Genomic DNA, 17,862 nt, shown 5'->3' with positions numbered 1-17,862 from the left:
CGCGGCGGAGCTAAACTGGGGCGATGGCGCTGCTTGCCACCTGTGGCATGTGTGCCATAGGTTCACCATCACAGCCCTAGGGCAATGGGTTCTTCTAGGAGAATTGTGAAGTTGCTGGTATTGCTCCAATTATTAATGTGGGGATCAAATTCAGTACAAGAGTTCAAACAAGTACCGGTAATTGATGAAGGGTTAACCTATTGAGCTTAACAGGTAGTTTCAACAAATATCTGTAATATTGGGTGAAAATATTACATAAATGTGTAATAGAGGGTTTTCAGGCTTTCTCCTCTAAATAAACTTCCCTTAGGTCATTTCACACAAGATGCCAAATCTAATCTGAGTTTGCCATTGAGTGTGCAGCCAATTGTGTCTTCTAGCATCACAAACCAAATACCTCATAGTCATTATGTTTGTGAAGTATGCTTTTACCTCTTCATTCAAAACATCTTTGCTATGCTCCTGGAATATAATTAGGAAAAGTGGTCCTTAGTAATCTCTTTGGCACTATAAGTGTATAGTTTGAGAATTAAAACTGTACAATGGAATTAAATTAGTGTTTTTTCTAATGAAGGTCAGGTATTGAAAGAACAAAAGCATACAAAAAAGTGAAAGCAGATTCCAACAATGTAAGAAATGTATTTTATCACTTAAGCTTACATTTTCCAAATACCGACATACTACGTTTACTTTAAGAAACGGGGGTTTTGTTTTGCTTCCCACCATCCTCTTTTTGTTGTGTAGATTGGGCAGCTGTTATTGTAAAGGTAGCTGTGTTGCCAGAATTCAATATCTAAGCAATCAGTAGGTTGGATCAAAAGCTGGCCGTTTGTTACACAAAACAAGTCAATAGTTGGAAAACATACTTTCTGTTATGATATTACATGCAAAGCATAATTGATGGGCCAAATTCCATGCATGTTTTTATATGGACACATGTTACATAAACACTGGCCTCTACTTAGGGGAGGGAGAGAATGAAGTGTTCTGCTATAATTCTCATAAAAATAATCTCCTTGGACTCCTTTTCATCTCTCATAAAGCAGCCAATTTAGCTGTCCAATAGGAGAGCCCATCATTCGGTAATTTAAGTTCATCTATTCCATTTTCTAATAGCTCATAAGAACCTTTCAACCTTTAGCAGAAAACCACTTCTCTGTTATTTCCATTTGTTGGATTTAGTTCTTTAGGCAACTACCAACTAGGAAACTGCTTCCCGTGTTAATCAGGGAGAACAGAAGAATAGGAGAAAAAGAGTCCTTCTTTGAGGGAGATGAGCAATTCAAAAATGTACCTTTTTAAAATTTTATTTATTTTTTTACATCAACAACTGCAGAAGAAATAGCTGCATTATTTATTTAATGTATTTATTTATATCCTGCCTTTATTATTTTTATAAATAACTCAAGGCAGTGAACCTAATTAAATACTCCTTCCTCCTTTTTTTCACCATAACAATAACCTTGTGAGATGGGTTGGGTTGAGAGGGAGCGATTGGCCCAAAGTCACCCAGCCGGCTTTCAGGACTAAGGTGGGACTAGAACTCACAGTCTTCTGGTTTCTAGGCCAGCACCTTAACCTGTCATGGACCCGTCGGAGTCTGAATCTACGGAGGAGGATGAGCTGGCGCTGGAGCCGGCTTCGTTGGCTTCAGAGGAATGTGGGGAGGAGCAGGACAAGGCAGCCTACGGCCCCTCAGGATTGGGATGGCTTGTTAGCAGGGAGGAACCGGGGCAGGATGAGGGTAAGCAGTGGAAATGAGGAGAGATGTAGCTCAAGCAATGAGCAAGGACTGCCCCTTCCTGATCTCTGAGCACAGAGAGTAGAGAGAAGGTGGGAACAGTGCAGGCCGACCCAATGACTCGGGAAGAGAGCACCCTGTCCTGCTTCACAAGGCACACATGGGGACTGAGATTTAAGGAGACGCTGTGGGGAGGGGCATTTGTCAGGAAGAAACACTGAATTTATAGAGTTTGAAGACATTTGGAGTTTGCAGGACTGCTTGCTTCTTCCTTGCTTTGTGGACTCAGTGCCTTGTTCCTGACTTTGTGGACTCATTGTTTGTTCCTTGTTTCATGGACTCATTTCCCTGTTCTTTTGAATTGCTGGACTGGGCGCAGTCAGAGGCTGCCGTGTGTATGTGTGTGTGCTTTGCTCTGGGATTTGCGAAGAACGTGAGAATGTTTGGGGGAAAATTTGGAGCATTTAAGGGGACTTTGAATTCTCAGCTGGCTGTGTGACCTTAGTACCTTGTCCGGGGTATCACATAACCATTAGACCGAAACTGACTTTCTATTCAGACAGAATCCCAAGAAGATCTAAGGATTAATGTTTTGGTTTGCTTTTTCCCCTCCTCTCCAGTATCAATATCAATATCTCCAGAAACTTAGCTTTCTAATAAATGGACATTTTGTGACACTCACCATGACATCTGTTTTTGAACAGTGACCCCCAATGACAGTCTTTTGTGAGTGCGCCAATGAGAGGCCTCTGGCCCTAGCAGATTGCTTGCCCCTGTTGCACAGGATTCAAGAAGCTTTCATCAAGAGGTAGCTATCTGTAGTTCTGGTTGCAATCGTGGCAGTGATCCCATTTTTCAAATACAGCTTTCTTCAAGTAAAGGAATTTTAATTGCGGCTATCACAGCAAAAAGAAAAAGGGAGGTCTAAAGGAATGAAAGACTCTCAATTTACTGATGCATTAAGTATCCTATTACTGTGTGAGATAGGAAAGAAAAAGGGGATTGTCTGAAATTTTCTCCCCTCCTTTGCTGCAAAGGCTTTTTGCTTTTCATTAGTTTGGGTTTTCCCCTTCCCCGTGAAAACTATAATTAAGGTTGAGATTTCATGCTTTATTTTTTTTAGGCACTAATAACTCTCTGAAACCAATTTCTTATCACAGATTCTTAAAAGGTCCATACTTGGATTTTTCATATGCTTTGAAAATTATGAAATTATCTACTCTGGCATTATTATTATAATCCAGTAGAGAGTATAATTGGGGTTCTGAGAGCCAAATGCTCCTCTGGTGTAAAATGAAGACAAAGAAGAAGCTGAGCCTCTGGAGCTGCTTATATCAAATGACCCAGATATGCATCTTCTTCATTGCTTTTCCACAATCAATTGAGGGAGGATTGTTCAATTGAAGACGGCATATCTGTAGTTGGACGGTTTCATTTCAAACTGAGGGGATCTCACAAGTGTGAGTGCTCTGCTAATAAGCAAAACTTAAATAGGGAATTGGAAAGCTGTGGTGAAGGAAAGGTCTCAAGAGGCTTCCTTAACATATGCCCAATTTAGAAGTTCACCTTCGCTCCAAGTGCCTAGAAGTATGCACAAGGCAATACAGAATGAATTCCCATTCAACCCTACTTTCTCTGCCACTTCCTTCTTGCCAGTCTTCACAGCCCTTCAGGAATTGTGCATTGTGGAAGCTGCCTCTATTCTCTGTATTCAACATTCCTGTCATTATGTGAGAAATAAAGCTAGCAATTTGATTGCTGTTAGAAATGCCTTCAAGAATTTGGGGTGTGGGGCATGCCTTCTTCTTTCTCAGATAAGTGCCTTCTTCTCCTTTAGTGTATAGAATCTATAGATACTATAAATCAGTGATGACGAACTGATTCTCAGTGCCGAAAAGGTCACGCGGAAATGTCGCACGCACGTGCCCACATCAAGGCTGCACTCTGGAAAAGCTGAACTTCCAGGTTCTGGCACATATGCAAACCTGACAATCAGCTGGCTGGCGTGCATGCACATGCCAGTTTTCGGCACTGCTGCATGTGCAAAGGACAGCTGATTGTTGCATGTGCATGCGTGCCAGAAACCCAGAAGACAAACAGGGAAGGCCGCATGTGCTGGGCGACATGGCTTTGTGTGCCATTTTGGGCACGCATGCCACAGGTTTGCCATTATGGCTATAAATCATAGGTCAGCAACACAGAGACTAAGGGCCATATACCATTTCCCCACCACTGTGTTTCAGTCCTCCAAAATTACAATAGAGGGTTGGGGGGACTCAAAATGCCAAAAATAAAGTTACCAGGAAAATCTTGGTATTAAAATGCTATCTCTCTTAGATTGTCTTCCTTTTCAGACATAATTGCCTGCACATCCCCCCCCCCCCCGGCAAAGTTTTGTAATATTTCATAGGAGTCTTCTTGAGTTGCAAAGTGATTGTTCAAAAAAATGTTTTCTTGGGTTGCAGAGTTACTGCTTAAATATAGTAGTATTTTTTTCCTCTCCATATGATATAATATTGTACAACTTCAATGTTTTTAATAAAGTTCACAGGAAAAACCTGAAAAGAAGGGGTAAAAGAAATCCTTGCTCTATTCTGTGTAGAGTAGCTGTGATTATTTATTACCTGAAATCTCCTGTCTAATTAAATTTTGTGTATTTTATTTCTAGGTGCAAATATTGGAAGCTCTCCAACAGGCACAGATATTGCAGTCATTGGAGGTAAGAATACAATATTACTCGAACAAAGACTATATTTCATCAAACAGATTTTTGGAAGAAGTGAAACACGATTTTCGATCCTTAACCAAAATAAAAAGTATTCTCCACTGAATGAGAGTTTTTTTCCCTAAGAAAAATTAATAGTGTGTTGCTATGTAGTTCTATCAATAGAGTGGGGGATGAGTGCAGTTGCATGCCCCTGTCTATAACCTTATCACCGAACCCTGCTACTGTCCCCACATTATAGGAAAAAGGGTAAAATAGACACCTGGTTCCACAAAACTATCTCCTTGTATGATATTGGGAGCTTCCACATAAAGCAGAAAGCAGGTATGGAGGTGAAAGATAAATTCTCTAGTTTTCTGTTACATCTATATGAACATTTCCAGTGGTGAAATCCAAATTTTTTTACTACCAGTTCTGTGGGCGTGGCTTGGTGGGCATGGTGTGGCATGGTGGGCGTGGCAGGGGAAGGATACTGCAAAATCTTCATTCCCTCCCCACTCCTGGGGGAAGGATATTGCAAAATCTTCATTCCCACCCCACTCTGGGGCCAGCCAGAGGTGGTAATTGCTGCTTCTCTGAGCTACTCAAAATTTCCACCACCAGTTCTCCAAACTGCTCAAAATTTCGCTACCGGTTCTCCAGAACCTGTCAGAACCTGCTAGATTTCACCCCTGAACATTTCCCAATGTACAGGCCATAGTTAAATTCATGAAGACATGAAAAAGAGAGAGGAGCAATAATTAGGGTTTCAGACTACTACAGAGCAAATTGAGAAATGCCACTGTAATAAAGAAGCTCACTAAAACCCCAAGATACATTTTATATCCCAAAATATTGCCAAACTACCCCCTTGAAAAATGGAATGTTTTGGATGCCATATCTATCTGTCTGTCTATTTGTTTGTCTGCCTGTCTGCCTGCCTGTCTATCATCTATCAGTAGAGATATTAGGAAACAAAGATCCTTTGAAATTACTTGTTGCAAGTAATGGAATGAACAAGAGAGAAAACATTGTTGGAAACATAATCAGAATGCTATATACAGCCCTTCTTCTCTTAAGCTCTCAGAAAGATACAGGTATTATGTCATGCTCTGTGTACGGGGCTTTGCATGACTTCCACAGGATATTTATTTTTACACAGTGTATATCCTGTGTGCTACTTTCCGTTACATTCACAACCAGGAGGCACAGTATAGAATAACATTTGGCTACCGGTGTTTGAAGAGTCCATGTAAGGATGAAGATGATCACATGATGAGTATCTTGTGATCAATGTAACCAAATGGTTGTTTGAATGTAGATGTAAGAGATCCTCAATGCACGCCATTTATTATAGGAAGGAACAATATGGGTCTTAATCAGGGGTGAAATCTAAAATTTGTTACTACCGGTGGGTATGGCTTGGTGGTGGTGGGGTAATGTGACTGGGTGGGCGTGGCCAACTTTTTTTTTTTTTTTTTTTTAGTTTTAAAAGCATTTTTTCTACAACCTTAAGAGGTTGCAGAAAAAAATGCATTTAGAAGCCTCTGACGATCAGGCAAGACAATCGCCAGAGGCTTTTCAAGGCATTTTTTTTCCTACAACCTCTTCGGCTGAAGGGGTTGCAGAAAAAAATGCTTTGAAAAGCCTCTGACGATCCCAGCTGAGCTGCGCGATCATCAGAGGCTTTTTTTTTTTACTTTTAAAAGCATTTTTTCAGCCGAAGAGGTTGTAGAGAAAATGCATTTAAAAGTAAAAAAAAATATCCTCTGATGATCACGCGGCTCAGCTGGGCATGTGGGGGGAGGGCGCAGGGATTTTTGCTACCGGTTCTCCGAACCACCCGTGTCCATCGCTACCGGATCGGGCGATCCAGGCCAAAGCGGGAGCATTTCACCCCTGGTCTTAATATACATGCTTCTGCCCTCACCAAGAGAATGAACAGCTACAAAGAGATTTGGAAAAGATTTTGATTATTACATCCCTGAATCTCACTAAGAAACACAGGTTATGTGAAAAAGGCATTTAATCAAGACAAGGGAGCTGGAGAAAACCAGCCAGTAGTGTAAAATAAATTAAGATTGCTGATTTTTTTTTTTAAAAAAATGCTTGTAGCTGAAAAGCAAAGCCAATAAAAGAAGGACAAGGCAATGTAGACAAACAATTGGCTGGAGAAAAAGTTTTTTTTAAAAAAAGGGTCTAGAGAAGATGGAGGTGGCAATGAAAAAAAGCAATCATTTTGCTGAAAAGCATTCAGTCTAGTTTTATGAAAACCTCCGTGGTTCAGGAACAGGATGTTCTAATATCATCCAGTATTTTCTTCCCCTCCCCTGAAATGTACCAATCCAGCCACTGTAGAATTGATTAACTTTTTTTCTGGAAGTGCTTCTTTGAGAAAAGGAAGTGGTTTGTCTTGTTCTGGTTGTTTTCTGGCTCTCAGATAGACATATTCTGAAGATATCCTCAGTGGTAATGAAGCTTCAGGGAAATGAAAGAAGAAAAAGCAAATAAAAATAGAGAACCGAAAAAGATTCCTATTTTTTTAATCCTAAAATAGTGGAAATCCAAGCATTTTAAAAAAAGATAGAAGAAACCTGTTTATACTTGTACCTTATATAAGGTAAAGGTTCCCCTTGCGCATATGTGCTAGTTGTTCCCAACTCTAGGGGGCAGTGCTCATCTCCGTTTCAAAGCCGAAGAGCCAGTGTTGTCTGAAGACGTCTCCATGGTCATGTGGCCGGCATGACTAAACGCCAAAGGCGCACGGAACACTGTTACCTTCCCACCAAAAGTGGTCCCTATTTTTCTACTTGTATTTTTTACGTGCTTTCGAACTGCTAGGTTGGCAGAAGCTGGGACAAGTAACGGGAGCTCACCCCGTTACACGGCACTAGGGATTCAAACTGCTGAACTGCCGACCTTTCGATCAACAAGCTCAGGATTTTAGCCACTGAGCCACCGCGTCCCTTTTTGTACCTTATATAATCTCAAAAAAGAAAGAGAACTGTTAATGGAAGAGTATTTTGTTTTTTTGGTTTTTTTTAATTTGATTTATATGCCGCCCTTCTCCGAAGACTCAGGGCGGCTTACAATGCGTTAAGCAATAGCCTTCATACTTTTGTATATTTATACAAAGTCAGCTTATTGCCCCCACAATCTGGGTCCTCATTTTACCTATCTTAGAAAGGATGGAAGGCTGAGTCAAGCTTGAGCCTGGTGAGATTTGAACTTACAGTAATTGCAGAGAGCTTGATGTTAATAACAGTGCTTTAGTCTTCTGCGCTACCAGGGCTCCTGTTCATTTTGGTTAGAATGTGACTAAAGAGTTGATTAGCCACTTTTCCTTTAAGGGTTATAAAAGCTATAAAACCAAGGAAACGAAGGGAGGAGTTAAGAAGAAAGATAAATAAAGTTGAATATAGAAAAAAGAAAGGGGAAAAAGAAAAGGAAATTACAGTATATGTCAAACAAAAGAAAAAAACACATCTCTGATAACCCCTTTCAGCAGGATCAATATTCATCCTGTTATTAGACAGAAGGAATTTTTCTGATGTACCTCTTTAATAGTAACAGTGAAATTGTTAAAAATATTTTTGTCGCAGTCAGTTTTTCGTCTCAACAGTCAGGAGACAGAATACAACATGCACCACATCTCAGACAGCTAAGGTGCCAAGGAAGAGAAACAAGAGAGAGGCAACAGTGTCATAATAATATGTAAACTTCTAGCTTATTTATGTTGAGGTGCTTGCAGCAGTATTTTAAAGGATATTTATCTCTACCACAAATAAACTAGGAATAAATTTTCTCTCCAAATCAAACCTGGCATAAATAATTACTTCTATGGCTATATGGTCCTGTGCAGGTTACTTTGGGGCAGACGTGCAGTAGATTATGTTTAAGAAAATTGGAACTGGAGATCAATAATTCAATCGTTTGTTGAGCCCATCTCATGAACAGAAAAGTAGCATGTAATCATTTCTTCCAGTCTTCCCCAATCCTTAAAACTTCCTACCTATTCTTTGACAAGCTCTCCTGCTGCTGTTGAGTTGCTAAAAAGGGATGCATCAGTCAATTTCTGGTCTATTTTGTTTCTGGTTTTACAGGATCCCAGATGTTATTATCCCAAAGCTCTACAATGTTAAGCCTCCTCTTCTCCTTCCTCCAGCTATATCCTTCTCCCCACAAGTCACAGGAGACAAAGATGAACAACTGTCTATAAAAAGAAAAAAAGGTTCCCTGGTGAAAACTGCCAAGGCAGAAATATGTTACAGCAATTGAGTTCTAATGCCATTAGCACCTTGTCATGATAACTGAAGTTGATTGCTCAAATTACTCCCAAAAGGAGTATTTGATGTGTTAATGTGAATGATTTGATTCTTTTGATTTCAAATGCATATGCGGATATTTATTTATTTATTTATTTATTTATTTATTTATTTATTTATTTATTTATTTATTTATTTATTAAATTTATATACCGCCCTACTCCCAAAGGAGCGGTGAACAGCCAAAATATAAAATACACATAGTACAAACGTTAAAAAACCATTTAAAAATACATTAGATACTTTGGCCCAAAACAAATTTAAAACACCCCAATTTATAAAACAAATTTAAAAGCAATTTAAAAGGGAGGTTAGGCCAGACCAGCCTGCTGGAATAAGAATGTTTTGAGGGCACGGCGGAAAGTGCGCAAATCTGGGATCCTCCGAATCTCAAATGCTCTTCTAAAGGCAGCCGTGAGTCCAGGAGGACACCCAAGTTGCGAGCCCTCTCCGTGGGGGCCAACGACTCGCCCCCAATAGTCAGTGATGGCACCAACTGACTATATCGGGATGTCGGAAACCACAGCCACTCGGTCTTGGATGGGTTGAGCCTGAGTCTGTTTCTCCCCATCCAGATCCGTACAGCCTCCAGGCACCAGGACATTACTTCAAGGGCATCGTTGGAGTGATCCGGAGTGGATGGGGCAGCAATTGTTTGCAGCAATTAATTGCTCAGGGTAGTTCAATTTAATGTAGTTCTATGTACAGGTAGTCCTTGACTTACAATAATTCATTTAGTGGCCATTCGAAGTTACAATGGCACTGGCCATTTTTCACACTTATGACCATTGCAGCATCCCCATGGTCACATGATTTACACTCAGATGCTTGACCACTGGTTCATATTTATGATGGTTGCAGTGTCCTGGGGTCACATGCCCTTTTGTGACCATCTGACAAGCAAAGCCAAAGGGGAAGCCAGATTCACTTAACCACTGTGTTACTAATTTAACAACTGCAGTGATTGACTTAACTAATATAGCAAGAAAAGTCATAAAATGGGGCAAAACTCACTTAACAAATTTCTCACTTACAACATAAATTCTGGGGTCAATTGTGGTTGTAAGTTGAGGCATATAAATCGAACCAATAAATAAGTCGAGGAATACCGGTATTTCCTTTTCGTTCTATCCTCTGAAATATTAATTTCAACATTCTACAAGTCACTCGGGGGAAAAAACTGAGTTGTTCTACATTCCTGTACAGGATCTAATGAGCATTGCAACCTATTGTGTTTGAGGAGTCCACCGTAAACCTTAAGAAAAACGATGAATTCTATGTGAATTGAACAACATTACTTTAATATAGTCAATATCTATATTTATTATATTATATTATATTATATTATATTATATTATATTATATTATATTATATTATATTATTATATTATATTATATTATATTATATTATATTATATTATATTATATTATATTATATTATATTATATTATTATATTATATTTATTATATTATTATATTATATTATAGTATAGTATAGTATAGTATAGTATATTATATTATATTATATTATATTTATTATTATTTCTTAATAGAGGTTCTAATGTTAATTATTGTGAGCTTGTTTTGAGATCTCAGGAAAAAGAGATTGTCTTAGAACCCAACATTTATGCTGTGCAATCCTTTTGAAAGCGTGTTTCACTCCAGTGATGCTTTGAGCAAAGCACACTTCAAAGCACACTGCAAAGCAATGTGTCCCCTGCTTCTAAAAAGTGAAGTGAAGCTGCCATGGTGCTTAGATTCACATTGCTTCTGTGGGTTGAATGTGCCAGAAGAGAGTTCGAAACAACACAGTGTTAAGCAATGAAGCACATTGCATAATTGCTGCACCTTATGAAGAAGAAACATGGCCACTTCGCACAGGCCTATTATTTCTAGCCTGATACTACACTTGCTTCAAAAATTGAACTGCCCACATGTGGGAACCACATCACAGCCAGTGAACCAAATAAAAAGTGCTAGATCAATTTGGATGCAGGTTAGTTGGATAGGCAGAAGTAAAATAATTTGGTTGCTGAGCAGCATCTGAGGGGGAAGACCATCTTTGCCTTTTGTGCCACGGTGTGGTGGCACAGTGGTTAGACTGTAGTACTGCAGGCTACTTCTGCTGCCTGCCGGCTGCCTGCAATTTGGCAGATCGAATCTCACCAGGCTCAAGGTTGACTCAGTCTTCCTTCCAGGATGGGGAAAATGAGGACCCAGATTGTTGGGAGCAATATGCTGACTCTGAAAAACGGTTAGAGAGGGCTGTAAAGCATTATGAAGCGGTATATAAGTTTAAGTGCTATTGCTATTGTAACATGGCTTATTTCACTAAGTGTTTCTTAAGTTCTCAACCAGCCTCTGATTTCCCACCAGGATTTTTTAAAGATATTTTGATTCACTCCATAAGCTGTCATGTATTTAGTTAGAGTTATGAAATGAGCCATTGGCAGGAATGGTGAAAAAATAAAATTGTATCAAATGCTCACTACATCAGCAGCAAAATTCACGAGGCCCTCCTGCTCATCTTCTACAAGCTGAACTGGGTTTAGCTTGTAGGAGATGAGTCTCAGTTAAAACTTGCATTGATCAGCTTTAACAATTTATGAATTTATTTCTTGACATGAGTCTAAATTTTGGCTAGACAATGCTTGGATTTGTTCATACAACAAAGTAGTTGGAACTTGCATCGGATTATATAATCCTTACACAAATCTAAAGCCAGATCTCATTTTGATTTTTTTTAAGGCTCAATATTATACTGTAGCCTTCCTCAAGCTGGATGTCTGTAGAGATTCTCACTCATCCACGACATGGTTGTCCCAAAGATGCTTTTTTCAAGAGGCAACTGGACTTTCCGGTTTTTCTTTGAAGACGTTTCGCTTCTTGGATGAGAAGAGAAATGTCTTCAAAGAAAAACTTGAAAGTCCAATTGCTTCTTGAAAAAAGCACCTTTAGGACTTCCTCAAACTGGTCTTCTCTTGATGTCTTGGATAAAACAGTTAGAAAATATCACCATGTTGGCCCAAATAAGGATCAATAAGTTAACTAGAATGAAAACTAGGGCATATTTGTGCTCCCTTGTTTTGTTTTGTTTTTCTTTTGCAAGCACTCTTTCTCTCAACCCATCCTTATCATTACAATTTCAGGGCCCTTTGTTGATGTGGGGTTGTTATCTTTCTTTGAAAGTCCTAACAGAAGGCTTCCATGTGGAATAAATCAAAACCAGGGCCAATGTGTGTGTGTTGTGGGGGGGGGGTGTTACCTAGCATACTTGAAATCATTAATGTAAAAAAATTCAAATGTTTCTCCCTCCCTGTAGGTGTCATTGCAGCTGTGGTCTTAGTCTTGATTTGCCTCTTGGTGTTGATGCTGAGATACATGTACCGGCACAAGGGCACCTACCATACCAATGAAGCAAAGGGAACTGAATTTGCCGAAAGCGCAGATGCTGCTCTGAAAAATGACCCTACCCTTCAAGATGCCATGGATGAGAACCGAAAAGAATATTTCATCTGAAAGCAAAAGCAGCACCCTTGAGACACCCCTTTGTTTTTCTCTCCTTCGCAAGGGGCAGTGCATTAAAAAAAGTAAAGAAAAAGCCAGCAGGATATGGAGATTACACAAAAGAGAACAAGGCGACTAATTGAAATATTGCTGTTTAACAACAGCAAGGACTGGATGCCAGATCTATAGCTGTTTATTTGATTAACCACACCACTAGGTTCAATATCAGATGAACGGAAAGAAAAGTCTCGGGATGAACAATTTAACTGATAGCAGATAAAAGCATCAAATGTCAAATCCTGACATTTGGCAAAAAAAATATCTGGGTTGATGGAAAGCTCCTTCATGGATACACTGATTCATCCGTATTGATATAATACCTTGAAGTGAATTTATAGCAGCAAAAAAAAAAAAAATATCCCATAAAAAAGGAAGCTGGCCCAAGAATGTTGGTCATCATTCATGTATCTAGGTTTTTCTTAACATGCATCAGCTTATCAATGTGAATATGCATATTTTCTTGATCGTTCTTTTTTTTTTTTTTTTTAAGAATACCCTGAAGTTGTTTCTGCTTTCTTATGTTTTTTAGAACAATGACCTAGCAACCCAATTCTCACAGGGGGGAAAAAAAACTGCAGGAAAAGACAGAGAAAAGTTTTTAATATGAAAGAATGCCATTTCTGGATATTTCTTGCAGTGGGCATATATAAGAGATGAGTTTATTGACTTCTCAGCTTTTAATGCCATATCAATTATTTTGAACTTGTACTTTTGTTTTAAATAGTAGAGCTCCCTACCTCCATTGGGTACTACTTGCTTAATTTTGAGAGTGATCTCAGATTTATAGTAGCAGTTTAAATTGATTGAGGTAGTTCTACCTCAGCTGAGGGTGAGAATTGTAGAAGCAGATGCAGAAGCAATCATTTAAGTTCACATAGGGGAGTCTTTTCTTCTATGTTGGCTGAAAATGGAATGAGATGCAGGAAAAAAGTGCTTGGTTAGTCTTGGCACCAGCAAACCCAAACTATATCTCTCTTTCTCTCCCCCTTTTTCCAGCAAACTATGTCCTATTTCTGTGACTAATATAATGTACTAGTCATGTTAGCTGTTTGACATTTTCCCCCGATTACATTTTGGCTGGAGCTGCAGTTATAATACTAGAGGGGATTAGCAATGTAATTTTTGTAGGAACAATAGTACAATGGCAGTAATATTAGTACAGTGTTTTACTTCACTGCTCAAATTATAAGAAAGTCGGAGAGCTTTTATCCTTGAATTTACTGATTGCCTCCTTACTGTTGTTCTTCAAGAGTACAGGAGAATCATATATTAGCAAAACAATGAAAGAACTTTGGAGTTGGGACCCCCTCTGGAGGGGATTGTGCATTTCATTAAATTTCTTTCTATATTTTGCCTCTGCTAACCCATCAAGTACAGTCAGGACTTGACTGCTGTAGAAATTACTTTGGCAGGCTAATCCCCTCCCCGCAACAAACCCCAACAAAAAGGTCTAATTTTCACATCATGGACCAGCCTAATCTCATTTTTAAAATCCTGTACTAAATTATTATCTTCAGAAATATTTAGGTGCAGGTGGACAAATATGCTGTGTGACCAGGAAACTGTCTCACAAGCAAATTAGATACTTCTCTTCAAATTCATTTGAATTCAGTGAGTCTGGTAACAGATTTCGAATAGCATTGAAGTGTGGATGGAGTTTAGGTGTACATACGGAACCCTTGTGAGCTACAGTATTGCTTTGACATAGAGAAGTGAGAGAAAAAAAGGACACAGTGGCTCAGTGGCTAAGACGCTGAGCTTGTCGATCGAAAGGTCGGCAGTTCAGCAGTTTGAATCCCTAGTGCCACGTAACAGGGTGAGCTCCCATTACTTGTCCCAGCTTCTGCCAACCTAGCAGTTCGAAAGCACTTAAAAAATGCAAGTAGAAAAATAGGGACCACCTTTGGTGGGAAGGTAACAGCGTTCCGTGCGCCTTTGGCGTTTAGTCATGCCGGCCACATGACCATGGAGACGTCTTCAGACAACACTGGCTCTTCGGCTTTGAAACGGAGATGAGCACCACCCCCTAGAGTCAGGAACGACTAGAACATATGTCTTTACCTTTACCTTTTTATAGTGAGAAAACCATCCAACAAGCTCAATTCCTGGTAATGTCAAGGTCATATCCATGTAACTTTCCTGGCAAACAACTACTCTTCCTCCTTCTGAAGTCTATTTTAATCTTCCTGACCTAATCCCACGTTGGGATTTCATATTTTCTCCCATCTTTTTCTAGGCTTATATATAACCATAGGAAAATCAGTTTCTGAATGTGTATGATTTTTCAGTGTCCAACATTATTAATTTTTTTTTAATCACAGCCTCATAATTTATAACACATTGGTGTTTTGTTGACAACTGTAACCCAGGGTCTGCATCTTTCTGTTGATTGGAATCATATTTAATTCCTGGGATTGGTGGGAGTAATTAAGTACCATAGTGGATATAAGCTGAGATGGAAAACAGGCAAAATGATGTTATTCACTTCAGGAAGCTGTCATTTTCCAGATTTATTGTTCTACTTCCCTCCTGATTTTGGTTGGTTTCTTTGTTTTTTGTAGCAGCTACTCCTAAAAGAAAAATTAAGCTTATTCTAAGCTTATACAATGTTTTTATTGTGTTTTCTGCCTTAATATAATGAGAAGCTATGTTGGCAATTTTAATAATTGTGCCATCAAATTATAACAGGGCAGTTCAAGGAATTTCAAGTCTGCCAAAATGTGCCTTAGGTAGCCTACCTCTGCTTTAACCAAAGAAAAATTTCAAATGGCTTCACTCTCCTGTCTCTCTCTTTGGGAATATTAAAATATAGGTAAATAATTTAATTTCCATTGCTTTCTTTCAGAAATGTTTTCAAAAACTTTTTTGTGCCAGTGTTTGTTTCCATTCATGGTGAACAATAGTTTGGGAGAGGAATTTTTCTCACTCCTTATTTTCAGGACTAAACCACAAAAGACTAACCTCTAAGGACACATAAGAAATATCAAAACACAGAATTGAAATATGCCCATATAATAATCATATTTACTTATTAGCCAACAGGAAAATCACAAGAACATTTTTTTTCTTTTTTGGCATTTGATAGAACATGGTTAAAACTCCACGCGATTGGTTCAAGAACTTCACTTGCGCATCACTTTCTTCATCACTTGTTTTATTTTTAAAATAGTTACGTGCACTGTTTTAAGCATCCTCCTCAATGGGTTGAGCCAATTCTGGTTGGATCCTGCAGGTATCTACATACCATCACATGAAGGATTTTATAGGTCGAAATCATAGCAATAGCACTTAGACTTATATATCGCTTCACAGTGCTTTACAGCCTTCTCTAAGCTGTTTACAGAGTCAGCATATTGCCCTCAACAATCTCGGTCCTCATTTTACCCACCTCGGAAGGATGGAAGGCAGAGTCAACCTAGAGCCTGGTGAGATTTGATCTGCCAAATTGCAGGCAGCCAGGAGTCAGCAGAAGTAGCCTGCAGTAATGCACTCTAACCACTGCACCACCGCAGCTCTCCCTTGCAAACCAACTGAAAGCACTTGTAGGAACTATAGCCTAAGTGCAACATACTCTTAGCATTAAATGCTGTAGCACAGAAGGTACAATGTTTTGGACTAATCTTTAAAGATAACCTTATACAGGTAGTCTTAACAGTTCATTTAGTGACCATTGAAAGTTACAACAGCATTGACAAAAATTACCTTTATGGCCGCTTTTCACAGTTACCACCTTTGCAGCATCCCCATGATCATGTGATCAAAATTCAGATGCTTGGCAACTGGTTCATATTTATGACTTGCTGTGTCCCAAGTGATCATGTGATCACCTTTTGCGACCTGACAAGCAAAATCAATGAAGCTAGATTCACTTAACAACTGGGTTACTAACTTATCAACTACAGTGATTCACTTAATAATTGAGGCATGAAAGATCATAAAACAGGGCAAAATTCACTTAACAGTCTCCGTTAACAACAAATCTTGGGCTCAATTGTGCTTGTAAGTCTAGGACTACCTGCATAGTAGTCCAGCAGGGTGGTAATAAGGGCATGGGACAAAGTCTTGCACCAGATAAGGTCACAAATGTGAAATTTAACAGATTTGGAAGGGACCTTGGAGGTCTTCTAGTCCAACCCCCCCTAGTCTGGCCTTTGGTGCTTTGGAAAATAGCTTGACCCTCTTCTCTCTGTGGCAGCCCCTCAAATATTGGAACACTGCTATCATATCTCCCTGGTCCTCTTCACTAGACTAGCCATGCCGAGTACTTGCAACTGTTCATTGTACGTTCTAGCCTCCTACTCAAGCAGAGCTATAAATTCAGAAGGACCCTCAAATTGTGAGCCTATTTCTGGATGGATGCCTACCCATCCAGAAATAATACTGATTACAAAAAAGAGTTCCAAAGTGCAAGCAAAATCAAGGTCTTGCTTCAGTTCAGCATCAGGATAGGAATTTGAAGGATCGCCCATACAATCAGCAGGAGCTTTGTTAGACTGGGTAATGTGGAGTATATGATACCACTCCAAATTTTGGGATGACTTCTCCTAGCAGAGTTGTATAGAATTGCTGGGAGTTGGACAGCAAATACAGTGTTGTTGCTATTTGGAGGAATAGAAGACAAAGGGCTGATCGCTGTAGTATTCAACAAGATAGATGCCACCAAGCTAACTTATCTTCCCACACCAATTGAAACTGTCTACTGAGGAAAGTAGTACAATTGCTTAACTCATTGTAAGCCGCCCGGAGTCTCCGGAGAAGGGCGGCATATAAATCAAATTAAAAGAGAGAGAGAGAGAGAGAGAGAGAGAGAGAAAACAGTTCCTCCAGTTTCCCTCCCTGTAGGCAATCCAGGAAGATAGCATTGAGCACCACAGAAAACAGTATGAGAAGCACACTACCTATCTAGCTCCTAATAAAGGTGATCGATTACAGCAGCCAATGCCATCTCAGTTCCACACTAAGGTTGAACTCTGCCTGAATGTGTCCAAGGTAATCCACAAACTCTAGAGTGCTCTTTTGCAACCACTTTCCTACAAGACAGTCCTTTCCGATGCTGATTCTGGGACATACTCCTACGTTTTAACTTGGAGAACAGTGTAAACACGTCATAAACCATCTACACCATTGTGAAAAGGCAAGGGATGAGACTGCATCTTGAAGTGCATCTATGCAAGATTTTTTTTAAAAAAAAAAATACCAATCTTGCAATGATTCACAGCTGCGTACTTAGCAAAGATGCACATTAAAAATGCTTTTGAAAAAATCAACCTATTTGAGTTCCTTATAAATCCCTTTCCACAAGCTGAGGCCAAAGGGGGGAGGGTAAACATGTAAAATACATGATACAGTTTTAAAAGCTTTTTTATCATTGGAGTAGAAAAACTAGCTCTTCGTTACAAGGCAGCTGCAAAATCTGAAAAAGCATAATATAATAGGAGGAAAGGGTATTAGGTTCACTGCCTTGAATTGTTTATTAAAAAATTGAATAAAGTTGGGATATAAATAGAATAGGAGAAGATGGAATA

The 17,862-nt window shown here is 39.3% G+C and overlaps 1 protein-coding gene across 1 annotated transcript in view; it reads left to right on the top strand.

Annotated features, from left to right (window-relative positions):
* GYPC (glycophorin C (Gerbich blood group)) overlaps positions 1–15,162 on the top strand; it is a 49,108-nt gene extending 33,946 nt beyond the window's left edge. Inside the window, exons 2-3 of the mRNA XM_034422178.3 lie at positions 4,410–4,460; positions 12,093–15,162. Of these exons, the coding sequence (XP_034278069.1) occupies positions 4,410–4,460; positions 12,093–12,289 (248 nt within the window). The 3' untranslated portion in view covers positions 12,290–15,162. The remainder of the gene's footprint in view (positions 1–4,409; positions 4,461–12,092) is intronic.
* Positions 15,163–17,862: the final 2,700 nt, after the last annotated feature.

This window comes from Pantherophis guttatus, chromosome 1, assembly GCF_059756535.1.
Source record: "Pantherophis guttatus breed Tessera chromosome 1, ASM5975653v1, whole genome shotgun sequence".
Classification (NCBI taxonomy): domain Eukaryota; kingdom Metazoa; phylum Chordata; class Lepidosauria; order Squamata; family Colubridae; genus Pantherophis; species Pantherophis guttatus.
The sequence above is the reverse complement of the archived record's forward strand: the minus strand, read 5'-3'. Positions and strand labels throughout refer to the sequence as shown.